Genomic DNA, 24362 nt, shown 5'->3' with positions numbered 1-24362 from the left:
AGCCCGTTCAAGTCAATCACTGGAAAGAGATCGATCATAATTCACACCTAATTAAGAACCCTTTGGCGCTCTGGAAAGAGTGGACCTCCCACCTCCCAGTTACTACCCAAGAGCCTCAGGAGCTGGATCTCCTGGGGTCCTCTCCAGCCACCTTTTGTATCCACTTTGCTTTCCAGCCAGCGGCCAACATTAAAAAACATTACCGGGAAATCAAACAGGTATCTGACAACTACTGGGCCAGAAAATGGTGTTCCTCCCTGGTCCAAGTAGCCGCCATTTCCAGCTCCCAACCCCTTACCCTTCCCCCTAAAACATTCTTGATTTGTGGTGATCGGGCTTACAACGGCATCCCCTCTCTTGTGTACGGAGGCCCATGTACACTCGGGCGGTTAGGCCTGTTTACTCCCAACAAAACCCAAATTGTCAATTGGATCAGAAAAAATTCCACACAGCACGCAACAATCAAAAAGAGAGGCCTGGCAAACCTCCACCCTGATTGCGAATCGGAGATACTGCATTGGTCCAGGGCCAAGGCCACGGCCGTCACAATTTTCTTGCCCTGGGTTTCCATTGCGAAAAATATGGGGGAATTGGCCGAATTGGAGTGCTGGGTAGCTAAACAGGCAAATTTGACATCTAACGCGCTTTCGGACCTCCTTGCAGAAGAGAAAATAACGAGGCAGGCCACCCTGCAAAACAGGGCGGCCATCGATTATCTCCTGCTGCTCCATCAGCATACATGCGAGGAGTTCGAGGGGTTGTGTTGTTTCAACCTCTCGAGCAAGGCGGAGGACATCCATAAATCCATTGTTAAAATTAGGGATATGGTCGGTGACATCAAAAGGGAAACCGGAGGCTGGCTAGGCAATCTGCTAGACAAATGGGGGGTTCCCAAAACCTCATGGTCCAGTTCTGTTATAGAAACGTGTTTAACTATTGTTTTCGTTATAGTCATCGTTTCTATTGCTGCCGCCTTGATTAAAAGAATGTTATTAAGATTAGTTTCAGAGAACACCTCCCCCTCGGTGAATGTCCTTGATACCAATCCAGAATTGGACATCGAGCTCGAAGAGCTTGAAGGCGCCCTTCGTCAACTGGAAGAGCTCAGAGACGAACTGAGAGAAGCGGAAACAGTCGTCTAAAGGACTTTTTAAGAGCTTTTCCGCTCTTTTAGTTAATAAAAAAGGGGGAGTTGTGGGTGTTCTTTTGAGGTTTTATGTACTGTTAAAGTTCTTTGTACCCCAGTTCTCATTGTTTCCTATGGTTAAAGATGGCTCCCCTGGTTCTTGTTCCCTGTCCTCCATTTTGTTGTTTACTCCTCAGTTATATAACCCTTCCCCTGCCTACCCCGGAGACAGCTCCTGATAGGCTGCTCCTTCCCGCCACCTGTCCTGTCCATCACCCTGCTCCCCCCTTGTCAATCTCCATGAGGCCTGGGCCTGGGGATTGGCTGGGCTCCTTCCCGCTCTTTTCCTGATACCTCCCCATTGGGTTTTCCCTCATGCATGCCACTCCCTGGTTCCCTGTTATTGGTTGCCGCAGCCTGTTCCAACCCACTTATCTACCTGTACTTAAGCCGGTGCACAAGCAGTCTCAGGGTCTCTCTCAGAGATCCGGGACAGAGAATAAACCTTCCTGTACCCACTCTGTGAGAGTCCTCTCTCTGTCTTCGCCAACTCCATTGCAGCGAGGTCGCAGCTGACTTAGGTGGAGAACCCAAAGCTTTGGTATACTGTCACGTGCGCCTGGGCTAGCCGCATCGGATAGGCGCACGGCGGCATTTAATCACCCTTTCTTTGAAGAAATACATCACAACGTCCAACCTAAACCTTCCCTGAAGCAGCTTGAGACTGTCCTCTTCTCCTGCTACTGGTTCCCTGGGAGAAGAGGCCAACCCTCACCTGACTGCATCCTGTTTTCAAGTAGTTATAGGTCTCCCCTGAGTGTCCTTATCTCCAGGGTTGACAGCTCCAGCTCCCTCAGCTGCTCCTCATAGGGCTTGTGCTCCAGATCCTTCATCAGCCTTGTTGCCCTTCTCTAAACTTGTTTCAGTGCCTCAATGTCCCTCCTAAACTAAGGGCCCAGAACTGGACGCAGCACTCAAGGTGTGGCCTCACAAAGACTGAGTACAGGGGAAGAATCATTTCCCTAGTCCTGCTTGCCACACCTTTCCTGATACATATGAAAAGGTTTGTACTGAAAGACTGAAGATTGTACATCTGATTTCTTTACAATGATCTCACTGTAAAATTATTTTACAAACATTATTTAATTCAGAAAATCTTTCGTGGAAACAGATCATATAGTATTTCTACCCTGCAAAATAAGCCAAATGGAAAAAAAAAAAAAATTTGATCTACTGATTGCCATCATCTTTTATGATTCTTTTGGTTCATCAGTTCCTTATTATGAACTCAGGTGAATATAGACACAGTAGAGGGCTCTACCACATCAGAAATATCATGACCATTTCAGCTATACAGGCCAATGGAGGAGAAAGCCATTGAGTTGTGTCTCTTACTTTTTCCTCTGGTTTTCCTTGTCTTTCATGATAAAGGACATGAATGTTGTTTTCTCCCAAGGCTAGAATGCAGTAATCCTTCATGTTTTTTAAGAATGCACATGAGAAGTTGGTGAAGTTCTTTTTCAATTTGTTTTTGGGAATCCTAATAGTGGAATGCATGGAATGGGAAATTACACAGTTATTTTAAACAGTATTCCTGACGTAGGAAAAAAAAAAAAGCCATAGTTGTTGACCAGTCATTGCTTGGTGATTGTTGTCTTCAAAAGAAAAGTTGGAACTGAGTATATCAATATAGGCTTAATTGCTATAGAAATAAGATTAATAGAAATTTCAATGTTTTTTGAGCAAAGAATATATTTCAGAGGGAAATTCAATACTAATAATGAAAATAAATAAGGAAAGGAAGCTTGACTGCATCTTAAGAAATTCTTTAAAAAAGGAGTAGTGGTGATCCTCAAAGATACTTCAGGGGTTTTGTAGTTCATTCTGTGAAGAAAAGGGATCTGGAATTTGTGTCTAACAAAAAAAGTCTTTAAAAACAATTTAGGTCTGTCTTATGAGAGTAAGAATTTAGAGACTCAGAACAAAGAAAAACATGATTTTTGTGAAACCCTGAGTAGCTGCTAGACAATTTGTATGTTTTTCTTTAACCAAATTGAGCCACTTTTAGGTACATGCTTTAACTTGCCTTCTAAAAAACTCCTTTTTCACCAGAGCATGCTGTGGATTTCATGTTCAAATGAGTGTGTTTTCTTGTGTTCAGGTCCCAAATAACCAATTAAATGCATAAAGCAAGCTCGTGTAAGTAAGTTGAGGAGAGAGGAGGCCAAACTTTCAATACTGTTTGATTAAGGGCATGACTGGAAAGATTCTAAATATTAATTAAATCAGGCAATTATATTTTCTAATTCTGTCATTTGGAAAAAAAAATTCTGGATGTCTCACTTGAATATCTACCGAAATTGCCTTTAACCTTCTGAAAGAGAAATAGAACTAATGATCTGGTATACCGCCAAGCAATTAGACCAGTGAAGAGACATTGTTCCACCAGCATCTATTATCGGAAATATCTGGATTTCTAAATGTCAGCTAAATAGTTCCCCCTACAAGCTAAGAAAAAGCTGACCTGACCTTTTGACACCACCTGTTCAGCAATGAGAATTTTTTAAGTAGGCTATTCTGCACAGATAAAGGGTTCACAAGATTTGACCTGGAAAGAATGGCTAAAGGAATTAGTTTTGTTTAGTCTAGAAAAGAGCAGACTGAGAGAGGATGTGATTACAATCTTCCAGTACATAAAATAATGTTATAAAGATGATAGTGATTGGTTTTCTGTGTTCAGTTGGGGAAAAGTCAAGAATAAAGATGTTTAATAGACAGACACTTAGATGGTGTATCAGGAGAAAAAATTCTCATAATAAAAAGGCAGAATAAGGTGCAGACTACAGAAGAAAATTCTCATCTTATTAACTTGAAATTTTAAAGATTAATTAGACCAACACTTGTCATTAATAGTCAAGGCTGCTAGTGTTGTTCATGGTGCAAGGTGAATAGGTAGATGTATTACATGATCACTTGAAAAACTTCTCCCACGTTTCATTTTATATAGCTGATACATTTGGCAAGACGTTCTTGACTTGTTACATTGGATATGAAAGTAACTGCCTAGTGGGTGACTTTATTTTTAAAAAATAATTCTGATTGTATGATATGGGTACACTGTTACAAGGATAATAGGTAAAGAAATTATAAATATTTTTTAGTGGCTTTGGGTGCAAAATTATATAAACAAGAGCAGCGAGTTTGCTAGTATGAATATCTTTTTCTTCGTTACTTGACAGTTTTGGTATCATACCTTGTTTTGGTATCATAACCTTGCTAAGTTTAATAACAAGGATCTGAAAATTGTGATGAATAATCATCCCGTATAGATATACACAGGGCCTGAAGCATGGCATACCCACTCAAAAGAACAGTAAAAACATCAAAATAATTTAATCTTTCCAAAATGTTTGTAAAAGCTACTAAGACAGCATTTTTCAGTATGAGCTCAAACATCACAGTATGAGCATTTTCGCATCACAAGCTCAGAACTAACAGTGCAAAAACGAACAAGAGAATATAGTTTATGTATAGGCCTTTAGTACATACTGCAAGTTAATATGAAAGGGTGTGAAGGTTTTAATAATCATTTGTGTTGGCACCAGTTTTCTGTTGGTGGTTGAAATTGTAGCATGCTTGCAGCTCAGTTTCTTATACTTAATGATGACTGTAAGAGCTTAAAGATAAGTTAGATCAACAGTATGTGCAGTCTTGGTGAAGCATTTATTTAGCTGCATAAATAAAAAGTAGTGTCAGACATCAAAGCTTTCATTTTACACATTAAGCAGACTACTTGTGTTCTAGCTCCTTGTATTTTCAGAAAGTCTGTGAAAGAACATGATAATGTTTATCTCTTTTTTCCCTCTTGAGTTTAGGAAGTGATTGTGTTTTATATTACATACATGTTTTGTTTTGTTTTGTTTTCCTAGGTACTACACAATGGACTTGTGATGGAAATGAATCATCCTACAGCTGGGAAGATAGCTGTTCCAGGTTAGATGTTTAATCCTTTTTGCTAAATTAAATGCTACATGACATCCTGGGTGGTTCCAGAACTCAGCTGAGAACATGACGCATCTTTACACTTCACTAGAATAAGAGTTTAAATAGGCTGATATTTGTGCTCATAGTCATCCCAGTAGGAGAAAAATGGGTTAAAACATGTGTCAGAAGAGCTTCGGGTTTCCATTGGTCAGTTGTCACAACATGAACATGAATTTGATAATATTTGCAAACTCCCACTGCTAGAAATGTTACTTCTAAATCATCCACTTGAATATGTAAATCTGTTTTTGATTTAATTTGATTTTGCAAATTACCCAGGCTTCTTTTAGTGATATTTCTGTTTAAAAGAAAAGAAAACACAAATAAAAGGTTTTTGACTTAATTATTTTTTAAGAAATAGAAATAAGAGCCTTTCAGATGGTAGAGGAAGTGTGTAAGGTTTTCATGTTGCATACAATTTATAATCTATCTTAGAGAAAGCAAATACTCCTTAAGGGGATAGCTTAAACTGCAAGAAGAGGAAAGAGATGAAAGAAATGTTCTAATGTCTGTCGGCAGCGATAGAATGTATTGGCAAGAGAGTGAGTTTTTACATAGGTAAGCCATAGTACTTCCCAAATCCTTAGTTATTTTTTATTTTATTAAACTAGTGTCACTGCACTGAACTAAAATAAATCATCTTAGTCTCTAATGGTTTGCCATTTAGATGAACTTCTATGAAGAGTTTCTTGTGTTGAAACAGATGGCTGAAATGATTATTGGATATTTGAGCAGGTAAAGTGGAATTCCTTCCTTTCCTGGCATGGGAGGATAAGGAGGGGAGAGACAGGGGAGGAGAGGAGGAAGAACATTCATTCAGTGTGAGCAGAATGGATCTATTGATATCACTGGAAAGACAGTGCATTCCTCTGTCCCAAAACTAAAGTCGATTTGGCCACTGTTGATGATAGGTAATAGAAATACCCTGGATTTGTCCTGCTTAATGATATATCTGAAGAGTACAGGGAAAAGTGTGCAAAGAAAGCCTACAGCAGATAATTTATTCTCAATGACAGTTAAAAATAGAAGGTTTTTTTTTTTTTTTTGGTTATATTTTAATGTCTTGTATTTGGTTGAGAACAATTTACTAAGCTCTCAGTTTCTGTCTCAGGATTGCTTATTAAGAGAAATTAAGTTATTAAAGTAAATTTTGAAACTGAATAAGCTGAAAATGTTTTTCTTTAAAGAGATTGGGGAGATTCTAATCCCAAAATAAAAATAGATTGCTGCTATTTCTTACCCATATAAGCCAGGTTTTAGTATGTCCTTTAGTAATTGAATTGGACATCGCACTTCAGGCTCTTGACAGAGGTCTGACTTTTGCTGCCAAATAAAGTTGTGAGTGCAGTGACAGGCACTTATTAAGTGAAGCATGCCAATTTCAGATCCAAGTATTACAGGTGGCCTCTGTCTAGCATATTGATTTGCAGTAGTCCTTCTCCAGGCATGCCCCCCGTTTGAGAGTCAATTCAAATCTGTGTATGAATCCTCCACTGTAGATCCTGCAGCTTGAAATTGAGACATTTTTGCCATTGACATTAGTATAGGCTACATTTTCAATGTTGGACTTTGTAATTAATACTCCTCCTTTGTTTAAATATCTTTTGATATGATTGCTGAATTTGGTTCTTTCCTCACCTTTCCCCCTTGCTGTTTTTGTGATTCCCAGCCTAAGGTATATTGTGTGCTGGTAAGTGCATTATAGAGACTGGTGAAAAGGGAGTGGGAGAAGCTGTACTACAATAAATATTTTTCAAGTAGTTTTTCTTTTCAGACTGTATCTTTATGGTAGGAAAGAAGGAGATCTTGCATTTTGATATCTCTTGCTTCAAGTATTCATGAAAATGCATAAATGCACGAAAGTTTATGCACAAATACATTGTGTTGTGGTTACTAGTATCAAGTTATCTCAGATTCAAGAATGAATGTGAAAAAGTCACTCTGACTAAGAGTGACTCTGTAAAATACTGTGAGAGCATTCTGAAGAAAAATGTGGTTCTGTGATAGTTCAGTGGTTTCATTAATGTTGCATCTCTATAATTCCATATATTCACGTAATGATGTTATTCTAGAACTGACATACAAATACACTTGACATATCTTATATAGAATGTGCGACACTGTGAGAGATCCCTGCTTGAGTCATTCTTGCCAGAACTGGTTCATCTGATTCTAGGGCTGAACTAATGAATCTTTTCTGTTTCTGTACCTGAAGGCAACCTCATAATTTTTAGTTCAGGGCAGTGCTCCAAAGATGATCAGCAGTGGGAGCACCTCAGCTGGAAATGTAGAGCCAGGGGAAAAGGCAGCCTCTGGGAGCCTGTGAGAAACCCTCCAGTACCTACAGGAAGATTATCAATGTGAAGAGCTGGGTTCTTCATAGCAGTGCATGGTGGGGGCATGATGGACAAAAGAGATTCAGCCTGTACATCATGAAAATCTTTTTGATCGTGACAACAGCCAGGCAGTGGAGCAGGTTGCCCAGGGAGGTCTGCAGACTCTGTTCTTAGACATTTTCAAGGAGCAGCCAGATAAAGCCAGGGACAACCTGATCTGACCTAGGACATGACTCTGACCTGATCCAAGTAAGAGTGGAGTCCTCCTGAAGTCCTTTCCAACTTGAATTATGTTCTTATTCTGTGATTAACATTAGTATCTCTTCCTCAGCTTTGTTGTGCTTAGCCCTCTCCACAGAGATCTGAAGGAGAAATGACACACTTTAATCAAATGAGAAATATAGAGCACAAAATGTATTCTTGGGGACAAAAAATTTATATTTTATACAGTGCCAAATTGCAGATGATACTGGATGGCAAAGAGACACTACAGATGAGTAAAGGCACAAAATTTCAAGAAGTTTTAGCATCTGGGTTAGTCTTGAACTACTTTGCCAACAAGTAAGGAACTTTTACAAAGAGTGGTAGTATGTGGATTTCTGGAAGCCACTGAGTATTCTGAGTGCCAATATGGAGCACAATGGGTGCTCCCAACCCATACTGATTACATAGAAAAAACTGATGGATGCGATGCAAACTTTCCCAAACATTTTCCATTACAGTCCACTTATAAGGTTTAGGAAACTCAGATAATGATACTCCTAGCTTCTGCATTATCTAGTCTCTGATGTTAACTTTTAAAGGCTGCTGGTTGTTTGTTCAAAGTCAAAACAGTGTTTGTAATATTATTTTTTAAATGAAAAAATTACAATGCTGTCCCTAACAAACTAACCTTTTTAGAATTTATTGTCTAGCAGGAACCTTTGTGAACTAAATTTCATTTCTGACCCCTTCCAAGCCTTAGCAAACTGGGGATTTGGATATAAGCCTAGACTCTGATCAAACAGGAAACAATATAACTGTAGAAATTGTGTAAATCACCTCTTCCAGACAAAACAAATATTCTTAGTTTTGATAATGTTTATATTGTATGTTCTTCTCATCCCCATTTCCTGAGTTGATAAACACAATGCCTGTCCTTTGGCCCATGATGTGCATCAAGGATGACTTTATTGCTCAGAAAGGCCAGTTTCATACCTGGCTTCATAATTTCCTTCTGTGCTCTTGAGATGATGTGTTTGGGGGACTACTCAGTCCCCAAGCTCAGTTAGGAAAAATAGTGCAGGATTCCTCCTTGTCATAGATTTCTTGGACTGAATTCAGGCAACTTATGTTAATTAATCAACCCACTCAGGAGAAATGTCCCTTTTTCCGGTCTTCTCCTGTCACTGTGCATTACAAATATACTACTGAAAGAGGAAGGAGAGTTTTTTTTTCAGAGATAGGCTTTTCCTGTTGTATGATTCATTAAATGGTGTCATGGTTCCATGGAGACTAATTGCTATCAATCTCTTAGAAGAATGGTTTTAAAAAATAAGACAAAGAGGCAAGAAATCTAATAGAACTTCCCTATTGTGCCACAGATTTCTTCCTTAACCTTGGAAAAATCACTCTATGTCTTACCAAACTAATTGTTTACAGTTTTTTTGGATCTTGTTTAATAGTTGAAAACTACTTTGATTCTTGAGGGAAGAAATTTCTTGGGAAAACTCTGTTATTTTAAATATTTATTTCTGTTTGTTATGTTTGTATTTAAACCTGTTTTCTTCATGTATGTGGAAGACAAGTTATAGTTAAGGAAACAACAGTAGGATGTATTTGGTCAGAGCATTTCAATACAGGGAGCAAATACGGCTGTTAGTGATACATACCACCTTTTTTCACCACTTAATGTAAGTGTAGCAGAGGAAGCTTCAGTAGGGCAGATGTAAAGCAGAGAAAAGTGACTTCCACATGGAGGAAGTTTGCAGGAAATTAAGGAAGTCTGTACTCCAAGCCATTATTTTCTGCAGCTAGGAGATCATTCAATATAAGAACAACAACATAAAAAAATCTCAACAATTTTTTCGAGATCCTTTGCTTGAACTTGTGATCCTGTCTGCTTCTCATCAGGTGTTTTTTTTCATATGTGTGTGAGTGTCTGTGTGCATGCATTCATGTGCTTAACCAATGTTGATTGAATAATTTTAATTTCACTTCACTCTTTATGGTACATTGGAGACAAACAGCTTCACCAGCATTACTGTTACCTCATTCACCTTTTTTAGTCATCAGGACTGACTATGTCTTTTACATTCACAGAGCTGATTTCAGTATTGAGGAGTCCATGACCATTACAGGAACTTACACAAATATTGTATGACATCTTACCTAAAATACTTCAAAATATTTATAAATATATAAACAGTATATTCATACTGATTGAAAAGCAGGAAAGGGATAGTGGAAATGGCCAGGAATATGTTATTGGCTTCAGGATTATGTGGAAAGGCTAGGCATCTTTTTAATGAATGATGCTTTAATTTGGAATCTTTTAAGAATCATTTTGAAGTAAAATGTGAATAACAAAACTTTTAATATTTTTGCTCCTGTCATATGTTTCCACAGTATTTCTCTACCACGTTTTTAAAATTTTTTATACCTTCTGGAATGGTCTTAGTGCCACATTTAATACTTTTAAAGTTATTTTTAGGAAGAAGAGGCAGCTGTTTCTTACCTAGTTCAGACTTCAGCTCTTGGAGGGAATCAAGAAATAGTGGAAGACTTTTCCATCAGTCTCAAAGTAACTGAATAGCAGTACTGACTGGGACCAGTACTGGCTGTGTGACTCAAGCAATGGCTCTCTAAAACTGCTGCTCTAGGTCTCTGAGCCAGACTCTTCTCCCATCAGACCCTAGGTTTCTTTGTTGATCTTTAGGATCTGGCAATCAAAGTTGTTTTTCTTGCATCGCATATTTTTTTTCCAGTATCTCGCACTGCTATATAGGGAGGAAAAATAAAAAAAATTCAGGGGACAAGTGGGGACATTTTCATGCTCTGTACATAATAAATCAAATAAAGTTGTGGTTGAAGTATTGAATGTTGATTGGTAATTATACTTCTCACTACCAGAGAATATTTTCTTTGTATTTTCCTCCATGTGTCCTAAGCTATACTAGGATTTTCTTTAAACTGGATGTAATTCTGATGGAGAGTTAACTCAAGAGTAACTCATTGCTGTCACATAGTGGGGGGAGGGAGCGGGGGGAAGCTGAAGTATTGACTGAATAGCTGAATAAACTAATGAGTTTCCCACCAGTGTCATTTTCCTAAAATTCAACTTCGTCTAAAATGATGTGGTTTTGTCTTCTGTTTGAATGTGTTTCCCCCTTCATTCTTTATAAATAACAATAACTTAGAAAGTAGTTTCTTAACCCTCACTCTGTAGCAAGCACAGCCAGGTGCTCACACAGTTCAGGGTGTGTGATTATAAAGATATGTCTGCATGCCTCAGGTGTGTTGTAAAATAGCCAAATTACTTCAACATCCATAAATTTTTCATATAATATATCTTTATGATCTTTAATAATTATTGGATAAGAAAAGGAATCTGCTGTCAGTTAAGAAAGGCTTGGTTTCATTAAATGTAAAAATGTGTTTTAAACATTTAGACAATTGTACTTAATCCCTAGGACACTGAGTAGACTAATCCTCATTTGTGTTTCCTCCATATAATCTTGACCCAAGCCCTGTTTTCCCATCAACAGTAAGAGTGATTGGACTTTTCTGTGAATCTAGACTGAACAATTTTGTGATCAGCACTGGCCATTAGGTAATGTGCTTTGCCTTTTATATCACATGGACCATAGAATATCATCAATTCAACTCTTTCACATATGTTTGATTATAGACGGTCTTTTTCAGAAGTTGTCAAGAGATGGAAAATTCACCAAATATTTGCATTTGTCTTTAAAGGCTTGATTAATTTATTTTTTAAAAAATCATGATCTCCAGTTTAATAGAGAAACTATACTTTTTTGTATCTTTCGTGAGGTTTAAATACTTTTCCTACCATGAAAGTACTTACATGAACAAAATTTTATCTAGATAACTTTTTCACAAACTATGTAGGGTAAATTGCCCAGATCTTTTCGGTCATTTGTGTAAGCACAGTGCAGTTACAGTTTTGTAACTTGGTCTTTTTTATTGCAGTCTGTGTACTGTATATATACAGAAAAAACTGCAGTTGTATAGAGTGCATCACAGACTTCCTGACTGACTCTAGGCTTGTCTGTTAGTCCATGAAGTTATGGTTCTCACTTCTTCATGCAAAAGATTGAGATAATAGAACTCACAATTAACTACTTTTTTTTTTTCCAAATTGTAATATTTATGATTTTTGAAATGTGATGCTATTTTTCCTTGCAGTTTATGAAACAAACCATTAGATAGAAATAAGGGGCAAATTAGGGCTTATACAGTTAACTTAGTTGTTCAGTTAATTAAGAGCCAACCACCAGTAGATAGTGTGTACCTGTTGTACATTAGTAAATTTATGTATAACTTCTGAAGTAGGAAATATTTAAATCTTTTTTAGTCACTGTGAACTTGAGATTTTGTTTGTTCCTCTTCCTTGTACTTACCACTCTTTCTAGTAAAGTCCAGCCCAGAAATTAATGCCATATTGCATCAGAATCAAAAACTAAAATGGTGATTTTGACGTGAGTCTTGAATATTCTAAATGATAAGCCTTAATATTTTGGGCTATCAAAAATAAAGCATTGCTGCCACCTCTTTTGCCCTCTGCCATTTTGCTAACTAATCTGAAGTTCTTTTGTGATTCTGGGAGAGAAGGAAATTCCCAAGAATTTTTCCAATGTTTTATGACTAGGCATTCAATTTATTTTATTTTTTTTTAACTGGACTTTTATTTGTCTGCTAGTGGTCACCAAATTTGATTCAAATGTTGACTTTTTTTTTTTTTTGCTAAACATAAATTTTTTTTTAGGCAAATAAAACTAGCTTGTCCATCCTAACACATTGTGCAAAAAATGTAAACCAAGACAAATAGATGTGAACTAGCTTAATCCAGGGTCTATTGAAAGACTCGGCATTGGGTTGAGACCTGATTAGAAAAATCTTCCTGACACAGAGTTTGTTAAGGTACAGAACAGAATTCCCTAAGAAAACACAGAACTCCTGTTTGTCTGGCTCTCTGAAACTACACTGAACAGAGAAAATAAAAGCAGATTACCCATATAAAAGCAAATAAATGATCTATTAAATGGAATTGATAACTGAATGGATTTTAAGATGTAATGTGAATTCATTGCTTTGAATTAAAGTTATTTAGGGATTGTCCCTTTGGTAGGATAAAAAAAATTGATTTGGGTGTAAGTGGAGTGTTCCTCATTGTTTTTCAACTAGATGCAGAGATAAAATGAAGCAGAAGTTTGCAGATTAGAACAAGCTTTTTAATATTCTTTGCAGGCTTTTTATAGAAACATCACAAGGAACAGAAAATCAGGCCCATTTGTGAAAAGAGGCAGTACAATTTATAAACATGTGGGGCAAACAAAGTTTTAAGGCTGATGATCCACAAATACCCAATTCCAGTCATTCAGTTTATACAACACACAACTTCATGCACACATCTGCTATTTCAAGCCCAGACACGGAAAAACTTGTATAGACTCATAGCAGTTTAATAGTATTCTAAAGAAATCACAAGATTAGTGCTAAAAAATTAAGCTGCATTGCTTTGATTATGAGACAGATCCCTGTATGAGTGAATCTATGATGAAAACTCTCCTGTAATGTGAAACATTCTGGTTTTCACATTTTTTCATACATAGGGCGATAGAAAATATAAAAAAGAGCCACAGATCATTGTCTTGGTAGTATTTGCCTTTGGTACCTTCTGAAAAGAAAGGCTGGAATAAGGATGTGTGTTGTAGATCCTGAAAGGAAAGTTTTACTTTCTGACTCCCTCACTACTCACAAATCAATGTCCCCACTGTATAATTTAGTAGTTGTTTTATCTCAAAACTGAATGTAGAGTTTAATAGCTTACTTTTCTACTCCTCATTTTTGCTTGGACTTCCTGAGGAAAAAAACCTTCAGAAATGCTGACCTCTCCTTTTGCTTTTTGTAGATTCAGGTACCATGCTCTAGCTTTTACTGCCTTTAAAAGTGTTGTGAGAATGCATGGGTAAAGTGTAGTTTTGACACGGCTGCATGGCAATGAGATTGCAAGAGAGCACTTTAACATACCCTTCAAGCACTTTTGTAAGGATGACAATGTAGAGAAACCTACTGGAGGAGAACAAATTGCAGGAGTAGCTCAGAATTTGAAAGAAAACCCTTGGTGTCTTCCAGTTAGGTCATTCATCTTCTTAGAGTTATTATTCTGGAAGATTTAAAGCTTTTCAAAGTGTTAGCTAGTGTGGTGACACCTTGGAATCTTCCTTCCAGTTGACTTCAAGAAAGAAAGTAATACCCTGTTTACTACTTTAATATGGCCTTCAGATTATCATTGCTAGAAATTCACCACCCAAAAGCAGCATCACCTACCAACAATATCCATGAGTCAATGTTACCATTTCCATGAATTTGAATTTACTTTTTTACTTCAGTATTTTTTGTATTTGTTGTTTTGGTTTTGTTTGTTTGGGTTTTTTTAATGTATTAAAAGTTTTGACTCAGTTCCTGTATTTTGAGGCATAGCATATACTTCTCATTTTCAGGTGTGTTCATAGGTTGGTATTCTTTTCCCCAAGTGTACACAGAATGAATCAAAATGCTTCATTGATTGTATTTGGAAGCTATACATCTAAAGTTTTGTCTTACTCTTGGAATTTAATCTTATACTGGGCACTGGTTACAATGAAATATAATAATATACTTCAATAAAATATAATTTATTAATATTATTATTATTATTATTATTATTATGCATTACACTTGTATATCACATGTGAATATATTATAAACTCTTCTACACTTGACAACCCAAGGAGGCTGTTTGGTGTTAAACTGTAGAGAGAGAGAAGAATTAGGTCATTAGAGGCATATAATTTATAAATAGAGGTGATTCAGAAAATTCAGAAATCTGAATTTTTTTAATATATAAAAGTTTTTCTTTTTAAAAATTTTCTTTAACAAAATCTTGTATAAAGAAAATTTGGTAATTTAAAACAAAGTTAATCCTTGGTATCATACTGAATTTTTACCTTCTCACCTTTGAACAGTATTTATGGGTAATTTTACTTATCTTTGATATCCGAGAAAAAATAAATTGAAAGCAGGAAAAAAACTATTTATTTTTAAACCAGATTTCAACTATTAGATACATTCAGTGAACTTACATGCTCTGATTTGTTGTGAATACATTGTTGATATTAAATGCCTTAGTAAATTGTGGATAATTTTTAAACTCAGGATGAATGAATTAAACAAATGTATTATTTGCAGTAAGATATGTCCTCAGTAAAAGTGCTCTGCTCTTCTCTGAAGACTCTGTTTGGAGCTTTGTCATACAATTTTTTGAAATTTACTCTGAGTAATAAACTGAAATGTAGTAAAATGGGGAATCTAATATATGCAAAACAAAATGAAAGATTTTAATCCATCATACACTTTTTAATATAGTGACTGATAATTACACAGAAATATTAAAAGGATCCATTTGAAGAGGCTCTTTAAAAAACCAAGAAATAAGATTGAAAGCTCAATCATAATTTGAATATTTCTGTGTTCTAGTGCTTAATATCTTTACCAGAAGAGATTTTAGTAGTTCAAGATTTAGTTTTATATTTTAATAATGTAACCATTACCATATCCTATCTTATAAAAAGAAAGAAGTCCTGCTCCTAGTAACCAGGACTTTTGAACCCAAGTTTGGGGAGGAATGACTGTGTTTTCGTTTGCTCATCATACTAGGATAATAGCTGATTTCTACTGCCTTGCTGCTTTTAGCTAGTTAACTAACAATATCTACCCAAAGACACTGATTCAGGCAGAAATGTGATTAAATTTAATTCCAGAGTTATTTCTGAGTGTGGATGTCATTGGTGTAAAACTCAGCCTTTGCAAGATTTATGACTTTTAATTACAAATTTGTTTCTTCCACAGGTCTCTTATTTCCAGTCTTTCCTAGATATTGAAACTGGAAAATAATGAGACATGCTGGTCGAGAAAACAAATTTGCCCTGAATTCTAAGATACAATGAATATAAGGTTCACTCACAAGTGATCTTCTTCCACTGGTAACATTCAGCCTACAATAAAACCCCAGGTGATCAAATGGATTCACATCTGTGTAGCTATAAGAGAGCTATATAATAGGAAAAAATGCAAATTATTAAGACATGCACCAGCGTACACTCTAATATAACCACTCACCATCAGGATGTGAGATAAATTATCTTTTCTAATGAATGTTTCTAATGCTATTGCATCTATTGGCAGAAAAATGAGGAAAATATAGCCAATTACTTTTTCTTTCATTTGTACTTCTTTTTCAAAGGCTTAAAGGATGGATTTAAGCTGTACATATTGTGCATTGTGGTTTTGTTACCTATATGATACTGAAAATTATTTTGTCTGTGTAAAAAAGTAGGTAAGTTAAATTTATGGGTTTTTCTATATTTTTCCAATATTGGGTATTAGAGTTTACTGCCTCCACATCCACCCTAGTTTCTTTGGCATTTTTTTTTCAGTAATTTAATTTGTCCCAGACATCTATAATGTAGACATATACACTCTCTGTATATTGTATACTAAAGGAGATCCTGCACAAAAGGATATGCTGAGAGTGCCATTTACACTGTCCATTTAGTTTAGAGGGAATTATGTAATTTAACATGAAGGGATGTTACTCCTTAAATGTTTCTTCCTTTATTGCATAGACTAACACTAACATATGTGCACTTGGTGAAGGAGAGGCTGAATGGCAACATCAGTGAACAGGGCAACATCTCTCAGGTGACCAGCTACCAGTGGTGTTCCTCAGGTCTCAATCCTAGGGCCAGTTTTGTTCAATCTTTTTGCCAGTGATCTGAAGGTTGCAGTTGAGTTGATGCATGGCTGAGTAAGTTTGGTGGTTCTATCTAACTAGGTTGTGCTGCTGACTCTACTTTGGTGATGCCAGAGATGAAAGGCAGGGTTTTGGTTCCCTGGGCATGCAGGGATATAAAGAGCATGCATGATTTCCCACCAATTCACCAATGAATATTTGCCACTACACTGTTTATGATGATTATTTTCTTCTTGGAAAGAAGTCCCAAATGTTTTGTGTTCTCTACTATATTTTTTATTTACTTCAAAAGCTCTTTTTTTTCCCTTGGCCCAAATAATTTATCCCTTTCTTGAAAGTGATGGTAGGTTTCCAAGCATTTGTATTGCTTCTTCCAATTGTCATTTTCTTCTTTAGGCCATAAGTCAGGGGTTAGTTAGTTTTTGCCTGCATTCACTCCAGAGGGACGTTGACTTCCTTGAACCTGAAAAATGAGAAATGTCCATAGGTACAGGTGAGCTCTCATCAGGGCTTTGCACGATGCCTGCCTTTCCTATGGAAATATATTGCCTTACACACAAGAATGTATTTGCTTGTATCACATATTTAAATTATAGTCATCCTGTGATCTATTCATGCCTCTGGGAATATTTTCTAATAGTTCTAAGGAGGAGGAGAAACTCATGGCACTCCACCTGCCGTGGAGGTACCTATTTCTACCCTGCAGTTCCTCATGCAAGGAGCGTTTATTGATGTAGGAGACGTCTCTTCTGTGGGGAGAATGGGGGCTGTAGAACTGTACCATGAGACAGAGTTTCTTCTGCCTCGTGAATGCCATGAAATCCAGAATATGATGTGGAAAATGAAACCTACATTTCTTCATAGTTTTCTGAAATCTAAATTCAAAAGATCGGACCATGAACTTCCCTGTTTCCTACTTCTGATGACAGCAAACCATGAAGGATGGAGCCTGAGAAATGCTTTAAGGAGGCTTCTACCCACCACTACCTTGATGGAGTCAGCTCCACACAGTCACAACCAGCACATACAGCCCTCCAGTAGACAGCTGAAGTGGTGGGGCAGTTAGACTAGATGATACCTATATATCAACTCAACTATCCCATTTTGTTGTCTTCTATTTTTAAAAGTCTTAATTTACATCTTCCTTAGACCTTCTGTCCACCTATGTGTCCACCCACCTATCTCAAAATTTATTTTCTAACAAGAAAGACCTTTTTATTTCATCAGCTTAATTTTACCCTTCCCTTCCAGCCAAGCATCAGTGTTATGGATATATATCAGAGACCATATTAGAGACCATACAGGCACCTGACAACAAGACAGCCTTTGTGAAGTTTGTGCTGTATATTGGTTCTCTGATTTACACTGAGAGTGTCTCCCTGAACTATGGAAAGATCTATTCCAGGCTTTTTCATAGAGACAAAATGCATTGTTCTCTCTCACAGTCATAGTGTGTCCAAGACCATTGGAGTTTAAGAAACTGGGTTTGTTTGGCAGATGTTTCTTGTTTTTCTGCCAATTAAGTCAACAATAGGTATTCATAATCCTGGGAGGCTTGGAGGTCATAGAAATTACAGGGCAGGCAGAACAGCTAATGCACAAATATCTGAAAAAGAAAGAGATCTTTTGGGGATTCCCCCCCACCCCTTTTATTCTGCTTGTCATAGGGGCTGTCATCAGTCAGTGACATAATACATTGGCTTCACCTTTTGGTTCTGGCTGCAGTGTTCAAGGTCCTAAATGGCAAACCCTCTGGTTTATTGTTTCAAAGGAGATACTCTTTTACAGTTTGTCTTACACTCAGCTTTCAGTGCTTTGTATAAGTATTAAAACATTTTTCTCAGCAACTAGTTTAAAATAAATCATTGGAATACTTCTTAAGAGAGACTAGGGAGCCACCATGGAATAAAGATAGCAGTTATTGTGAGGCAGCATGCAGTGTAGAGAAGTCATTGGTTACTTTACCAATATAGAGAAGCTCATTAGGTTCTTATTTTCTGGTCTTCTCAAAAGTTTATCCATGCTGAGTAAGACATGGTGCTGGCACAGAGAAACACTGACTTTAAGAGGAAAAATGGATATGGAGAAGTCACCAAGGAGCCAGTTTGTGTGTTTGTGGCTGGGATGTTAATGCCAATTAAATGATCTCTGCAAGTAATGTAATGTACATTGGACTTCTTAGATGTGGGGCACTCTCTGTAAGAGAGCGGGGCACTCTCATCTTCACTCTGTAAAGAACAGTGTGATACAATAATCAGTCAGATGACACTAACAACAAGAATAAAGCATTACTGAAAGACAAAACAGGAGCTTTAGAGAGAGAAAAGAAGCAGCCATGAGGCAATGAACAGTTATGAGACTTTAAGTCTACTAAAAAAGCTGAATTCCCATATAAAAAATCCTTACTCAAGCGTAACAGTACTAATATATAGTGAATGAAGCATTGGCTGGGGAGCGTAATGACAAGAAAAGTATAATAAAATATTTCTACTACCACTTATGGTGAAAAAGAGAAGTGAATGAGACATAGCTGGTACAAATAATACCTAAAACATCATAGCAGCTGATAAAGGTATTTGATATACTGTAACCCTAGGAGGAATGTGACTGTGTTTCTATCTGAATGCAAGAAACATAAGGGGCAATATATGCCTGCCTCACAGTCACATAATCTGGCATCCACATATACTTTTGGAGATATAAAAGATCACTTAATGAGAGACAGAAACATATATGGGGCAAATGATTCCAGCATATAGGGGATGGTGCTGAAAGAAACAGATAAATTTCTTCAAATGGCAAGGGCAGCTGAACTGTCTAGCAAGAGGATCAAAACAGTGTTATCCATGCAGAACAGGGACAAACTAAAGGAAATTCAGAAACAGGACAAAGACAAACTGGACAGGAATGTAAGTATTGTGTTTCAGGGTATGTAATGAGTGAAACAATACACAAGACAGTACTAACCCTATCTGGTCCCCAGCAAAAACATGGAAAAAACAGAGAGCATAGCAAGACCTTCTGTCCAGTGTATTGTAGCTCAGGAAACAGAGAAAGTGGTAACAGGTATGGAGGACATAGGTATTACAGTTAAAATAAAGATGTCTTCTGATTGTCTTGCATAAGTCCAGATAAATCAGTTGCACAGAAGGACGCAGGAGAGTGATGTCAGCCCGTTTATTTTCAGAACTGTTCTATGAGGTCTTAATCAGTTGTCTCCAGTTGGATGGTGAAGCCATCAGCAGCCTAATCCTACCAAACTGGACAATTTTAATCTGGAGAATTAGAATTCATGATGCAGGTATTTGAAGTCAAAGAGCAAATAGAGCCTGTGGAGAAAAAGTTTGACAATCAAGAGATGTTACATACGCAAGGTATTAATTTCCTGAGCATGGTAGAGGAGAGAGTGTTCTCTGTGCATGTTCTCCTTTTCAGAAAATGTAAGGTTATTCTTCAGGGAATCAGACACACAAAAATGAACTAGAAGTCAGAAATAAACCTCAATGCAGTGAGATGACTAAAATACAGTTTTTGATGATGGCAGAATAGCAAATAATTGGTAACTCTACAAGAATCAAAATTATTATGTCTATTGAAGCTTTCAGAGAAGTACTCAGATGTCTAATTATTAAGGAAAAATTGGAGTAAACTGAGGGTCTTCTTTTAGCCAAATCCTAAAACATATAATTGCATGTATGTATGTCAGCACTAATAGACAATAGATTCTCTAAGCTATTATACCTCTATTTGTCAGGCTAAGACTTTTACTACTCTGTGATTTGAGCCATGTAACGACACTGACTACACCTTTTGGAAGATAATGGCTTGGTGTAAAGGCTTTTGACCTGTGCCCAACTCCTAAGGTGTTGTAATGTAAATTGAAGCTGGGAAGGATTCCCAAGCATGTGGCTTGAAGCTGATGACAGAGCTATTAAAAATTAATGATCTGACAAAAGAGACAGTCAATGTCACTATGTAATAAGCAAAATATGAAGTTGAATGTGGACATGTAGAACTTGAGTAAAACTGTGTTTTCTCTGTTAGTTGACATCTGGAGAGATGTCAGCAAGACCCTGGAAAAGTCAGTGCAATTAGGAAAGCACTCAAAATGAAAGCAGTCCAATGTCTATTAGACAGAGTGATTTTTTTCTGAAATTACTCAAGGTCTTTAAAACAATGAGGAAGTACTGCTCCTAAGACTCTATAGGGTAGCTAAAGCAAAATTATTTTGTTCTGAAGGAGCTTAGGCCCAGTGCTAATGCACACCAAACAGCCCAGAACATTTACTGAAGACAAGAAATAAAAAGGAAACACAGAGTCATGCTTTCTGATGTGCAGTTCCCTCAATTCACCTTTCAGCACTAGCCCAAAATCTGCTAGAAGGAACTGGGCAAAATGGTGGGTTTATACTCGGGTTTTTTCTTTGTAAAACTTTAGCAGTACAATATGAAAATAAGGCACTTCCCCAGAAAATCCCTGCATATGATAAATGCATTCAACAAGACATGCCTTTCAGAATTCTAGACATGATTTTATAAGACAAAAACTGCATCTCCAATGGTGGGCTTCACACACCCCCATGAAGACCAGGCAGTAGTAAATCAGCTTTTGTACTAACCATGGCAGTCTGAATGGGCCCTTATCACAGGAAGTTACTCTGTTTTAGTCTGTGAAGGATATACTGTACATGCAAAATAGATTTTTTTTGAAGGAGACCTAACAGCAGTCCTAGAAAATTTAGAGGGTGCTACAGTGTGCCTGAAATATACTTCAGACCTACTAATATAGATCTGAATGAAATCTCAACTAAGACTGTATGCCCAGATAGGAGCAAAGAAATAGCAATCTGAGGTGCTCAGACTTCTGACTGACCAAAGGAGATTGCACAGCTTCATGAAATACCAGCCCTGGTAAAAATCTGAAGAAGAAAACAAAGAAAAATAAAAAAATAAAACCAAGAGACAAGATTTCTGCTGCAGCTGCTGTAAGACTTCTTGGAGGACATGTAAACAAAGACAGTAACAGGAGCTAGGGCATATGTGAAAGCATATTTTGCAAAGCCAGAAGTACCAGACTGTCTGAAAACTTAGGATGCTTGGCAATAGACTTCAAAATCAGCTTAAAATAGGTCTACATTACCATGGACGCTCAAAGGGCAACAGGAGTCAATCTGGCAATGAAGGGCTTGTGAGCAAGAACAGCACTGGTAAGGGGTTCTCACTTTGCCTTGTTCAGCTTTCACATTCCTGCATCTCTTTCCCTTCACTCTACCATCTCCCTTTCTAATTTTTACCTTGACACAGATAAACCAAGTCTACCATGCAAAAAGGAAACAATAGACTGTGCAATGAACTAGTAAAAAATCAGTAAAAAGTTGATGATTTGATACCATTGTGAAGATGAACAGGTCTGGTTCAGCCATTAAAAATCCACTTGCAGCAATAATAGAAACGAAAGGCTGAAGTTACTAGCAGAGGGAAATCTGAAGATAGAACCCATAAAAATCAAAATCCAAATCAAAGTAAATAAGCAATAAAAAGGGAAGTAAAAAGAAAAAAAAAAGAAATTAGTATACTCTTTATGCCAACAGAAGCTCAACATCTCATTTATTTCAAAATTTGTTATAGTTTGCTTGTAGGAAAAGTAAGATAAAAATACATATGGCCATGGCAATGGCAGTATTAAGTTATAGTCTTGATTCATTGATTTTCAGCAGAACTATTCTGCAGGCCATTTTGAAGCTGTTCTGTGGTCAGAACTGGTGACTGTACAGTTGTAGCTGCAGGAGAATTCAGCACTGGAATGGTGTAAATGTTCTCACCATTCCTTTACAGTGTATCTGTAAGCAGTTTATAGAGTCTTACATAACACTAGAAAAAAAAAATTAAGGACACTTCAGATTTGTTTCTGCTTATCCCCTGTACCATTTGCAACCTCAGGATAAAATGCAAAAAGTGAAAAACATTCCTCCCTTTTGATGTCAAATCCTGAGCTTGAGAGAGGAAATGCAGCCTTCCAGGAAGGTGTCTGACCTGGCAGGTTTGTTCTGTTGCTCCTCAGTGCTCTGAGAAAGTGTGTGCTGTGTACTTTACACACATTAAGTAAAGTTTTGTGTTCTGAATCTCACTCTAGAAAAGAAGCATTTCATTAGGCAGCTGCCTGGAATCAACTTAAAATGGAAAAGTGAGAAAGCTTGAGAGATTTTAGAGTCTCTGAGTACATAATTTCTTGCTGTTTCACACAGTTACACTTATGCAGAGATAAACTTTCTGAAACTTCAGGCTACATTTTAACCTGTGTGTGTTTCTTAGAATGAGAACTTTGCCATGGCTAAAATCCTTCTTCCAGAGAAGAGAAAGTGTCCTTGCAAAACTTGCTAGAGAATGGTTTTGTTACAGTCATCTCAGGACTGAAACTCCTTGTTGAACAAAAGCCCCTAAGTGTCATGACTGTTAGCCCACTCTGGATTTAATAGTAGTTATGGATACCTTTGGATGTGTCACAGAGTACTTTTACTCTAGATCTGTCTGCCAGTGTGTGGGTTCAGCCCCAGAAGCGAGTCTGCACAGCACTCTCCTGTTCTCAGGGTGTTTTCCTCAGCTCTCCAGACCCTTCCTTGTCAAATGGCAGGTAGTGCAAAATCTCACTAACAGCACCACAGCTGTGCACTGACAAGCAAATTTGGGTTCATATCAGACCACTTGGGAGGGTGTTGGTGTGTATTCTTTTCCTATGAAACTTCATGAGACTTGTGGGACCTTTTATTTTTGTCTGTGCTTTATACAGACTGCCTGCATATTTGTATTGTGTTAGACATTGTATTTGGATACGAATGTTTAACTACATATATAACATATTGTTAGATGTGAAGAACTTGGCAGATGATATACAAAGTATGTGCAGATTAAATTATATTTAAAATATTCTGAAAATTGGAGTAAATGTTTGAACTAGTCAAGCAGTCTGCAAGGGAGTATGGGAAAACTATCATTTGGGACTTGGAAGAGTAGACTGGACAGAGTAGTAACAATCAAACCTTTTAAAAAGAGGAATAACAATTGGAAGTAATTTGCAGTGGTGGGAGAGCAGAGCATAAGTGATTTCTTAGACCTTTTTAAAAAAACCTTATTATCTTAAATTATTTCTTTGAAAGGTTTTCTCCCTGCTTTAATGTAATGAATTCCATAGCAATGATGATTAAGTATTTAGGGACTTTTACCAGGGATTCTTTAGAAGAGATGATGAATGATTATTGGCTTCAGTTGCTAATTGACACAATAATCTGTGCCAAGGGATTCCTCACTAGTTTTGAAACTATATTCTAAAACGAAAAGAGAATTGATTTGTTAGATAACACACTAATGTTGAGATTAATTGAAGCATGACAGAGACTCATTTTTTTTTCTTAAGAAATGGTATAAGTCTTGTCTTTTTGTTTCGTGTAATTTGTGATAAAAAGATGGGTGATTCTAACATGCAACCTATGGCAGTAGCTTTAAGTTGGAGCTTCAGTATGCCAAAAAGAGGAAGCTATTGAAATAGCTTATCCTATAGATAGTTTGTGTTATTTTTTTAAAAAAAAGGAGAAAATGCACAAACAGACCAGGTTTGCCCAGCTACCTGTTCTATAGAATCACTAATTTTCACCCTGAAAAGGTCAGGCAGATTTATGGAATTAAACAGGGCCTCAGGCCATGTAACATGATTGTGAGCTAGTCAGCTACTCATTTGTGCCAAGTAAATTTTGGAAATGATTCTCCTTTGCTGACAGTACCCTCATTACTGATTGTGTAGAGTAATTTATCAGGCATTTCTTAAAATAAACCGTTCATTTATGCTA

At 37.0% G+C, this 24362-nt stretch overlaps 1 protein-coding gene across 4 annotated transcripts in view; it reads left to right on the top strand.

Moving 5' to 3' along the window:
* SUGCT (succinyl-CoA:glutarate-CoA transferase) overlaps nt 1–24362 on the top strand; it is a 317512-nt gene that overhangs the window by 262728 nt on the left and 30422 nt on the right. For 3 of the 4 annotated variants that reach the window (XR_014589484.1, XM_083856373.1, XM_083856369.1), the window contains one exon: nt 5056–5119. Coding sequence is in view for 2 of the 4 variants with exons in the window: in XM_083856373.1 (XP_083712499.1) it covers nt 5056–5119 (64 nt within the window). In the remaining 2 variants the exon portion in view is untranslated. Of the gene's footprint in view, nt 1–5055; nt 5120–5837; nt 5906–24362 lie in introns of all 4 variants that reach the window. The other variant, XR_014589485.1, reaches the window with a different exon arrangement.

This window comes from Zosterops lateralis (genome assembly GCF_965231275.1).
Source record: "Zosterops lateralis genome assembly, chromosome: 1".
NCBI classification, from domain to species: domain Eukaryota; kingdom Metazoa; phylum Chordata; class Aves; order Passeriformes; family Zosteropidae; genus Zosterops; species Zosterops lateralis.
Note: the sequence above shows the minus strand (reverse complement) of the source record. Positions and strands in the feature narration are given on the sequence as shown.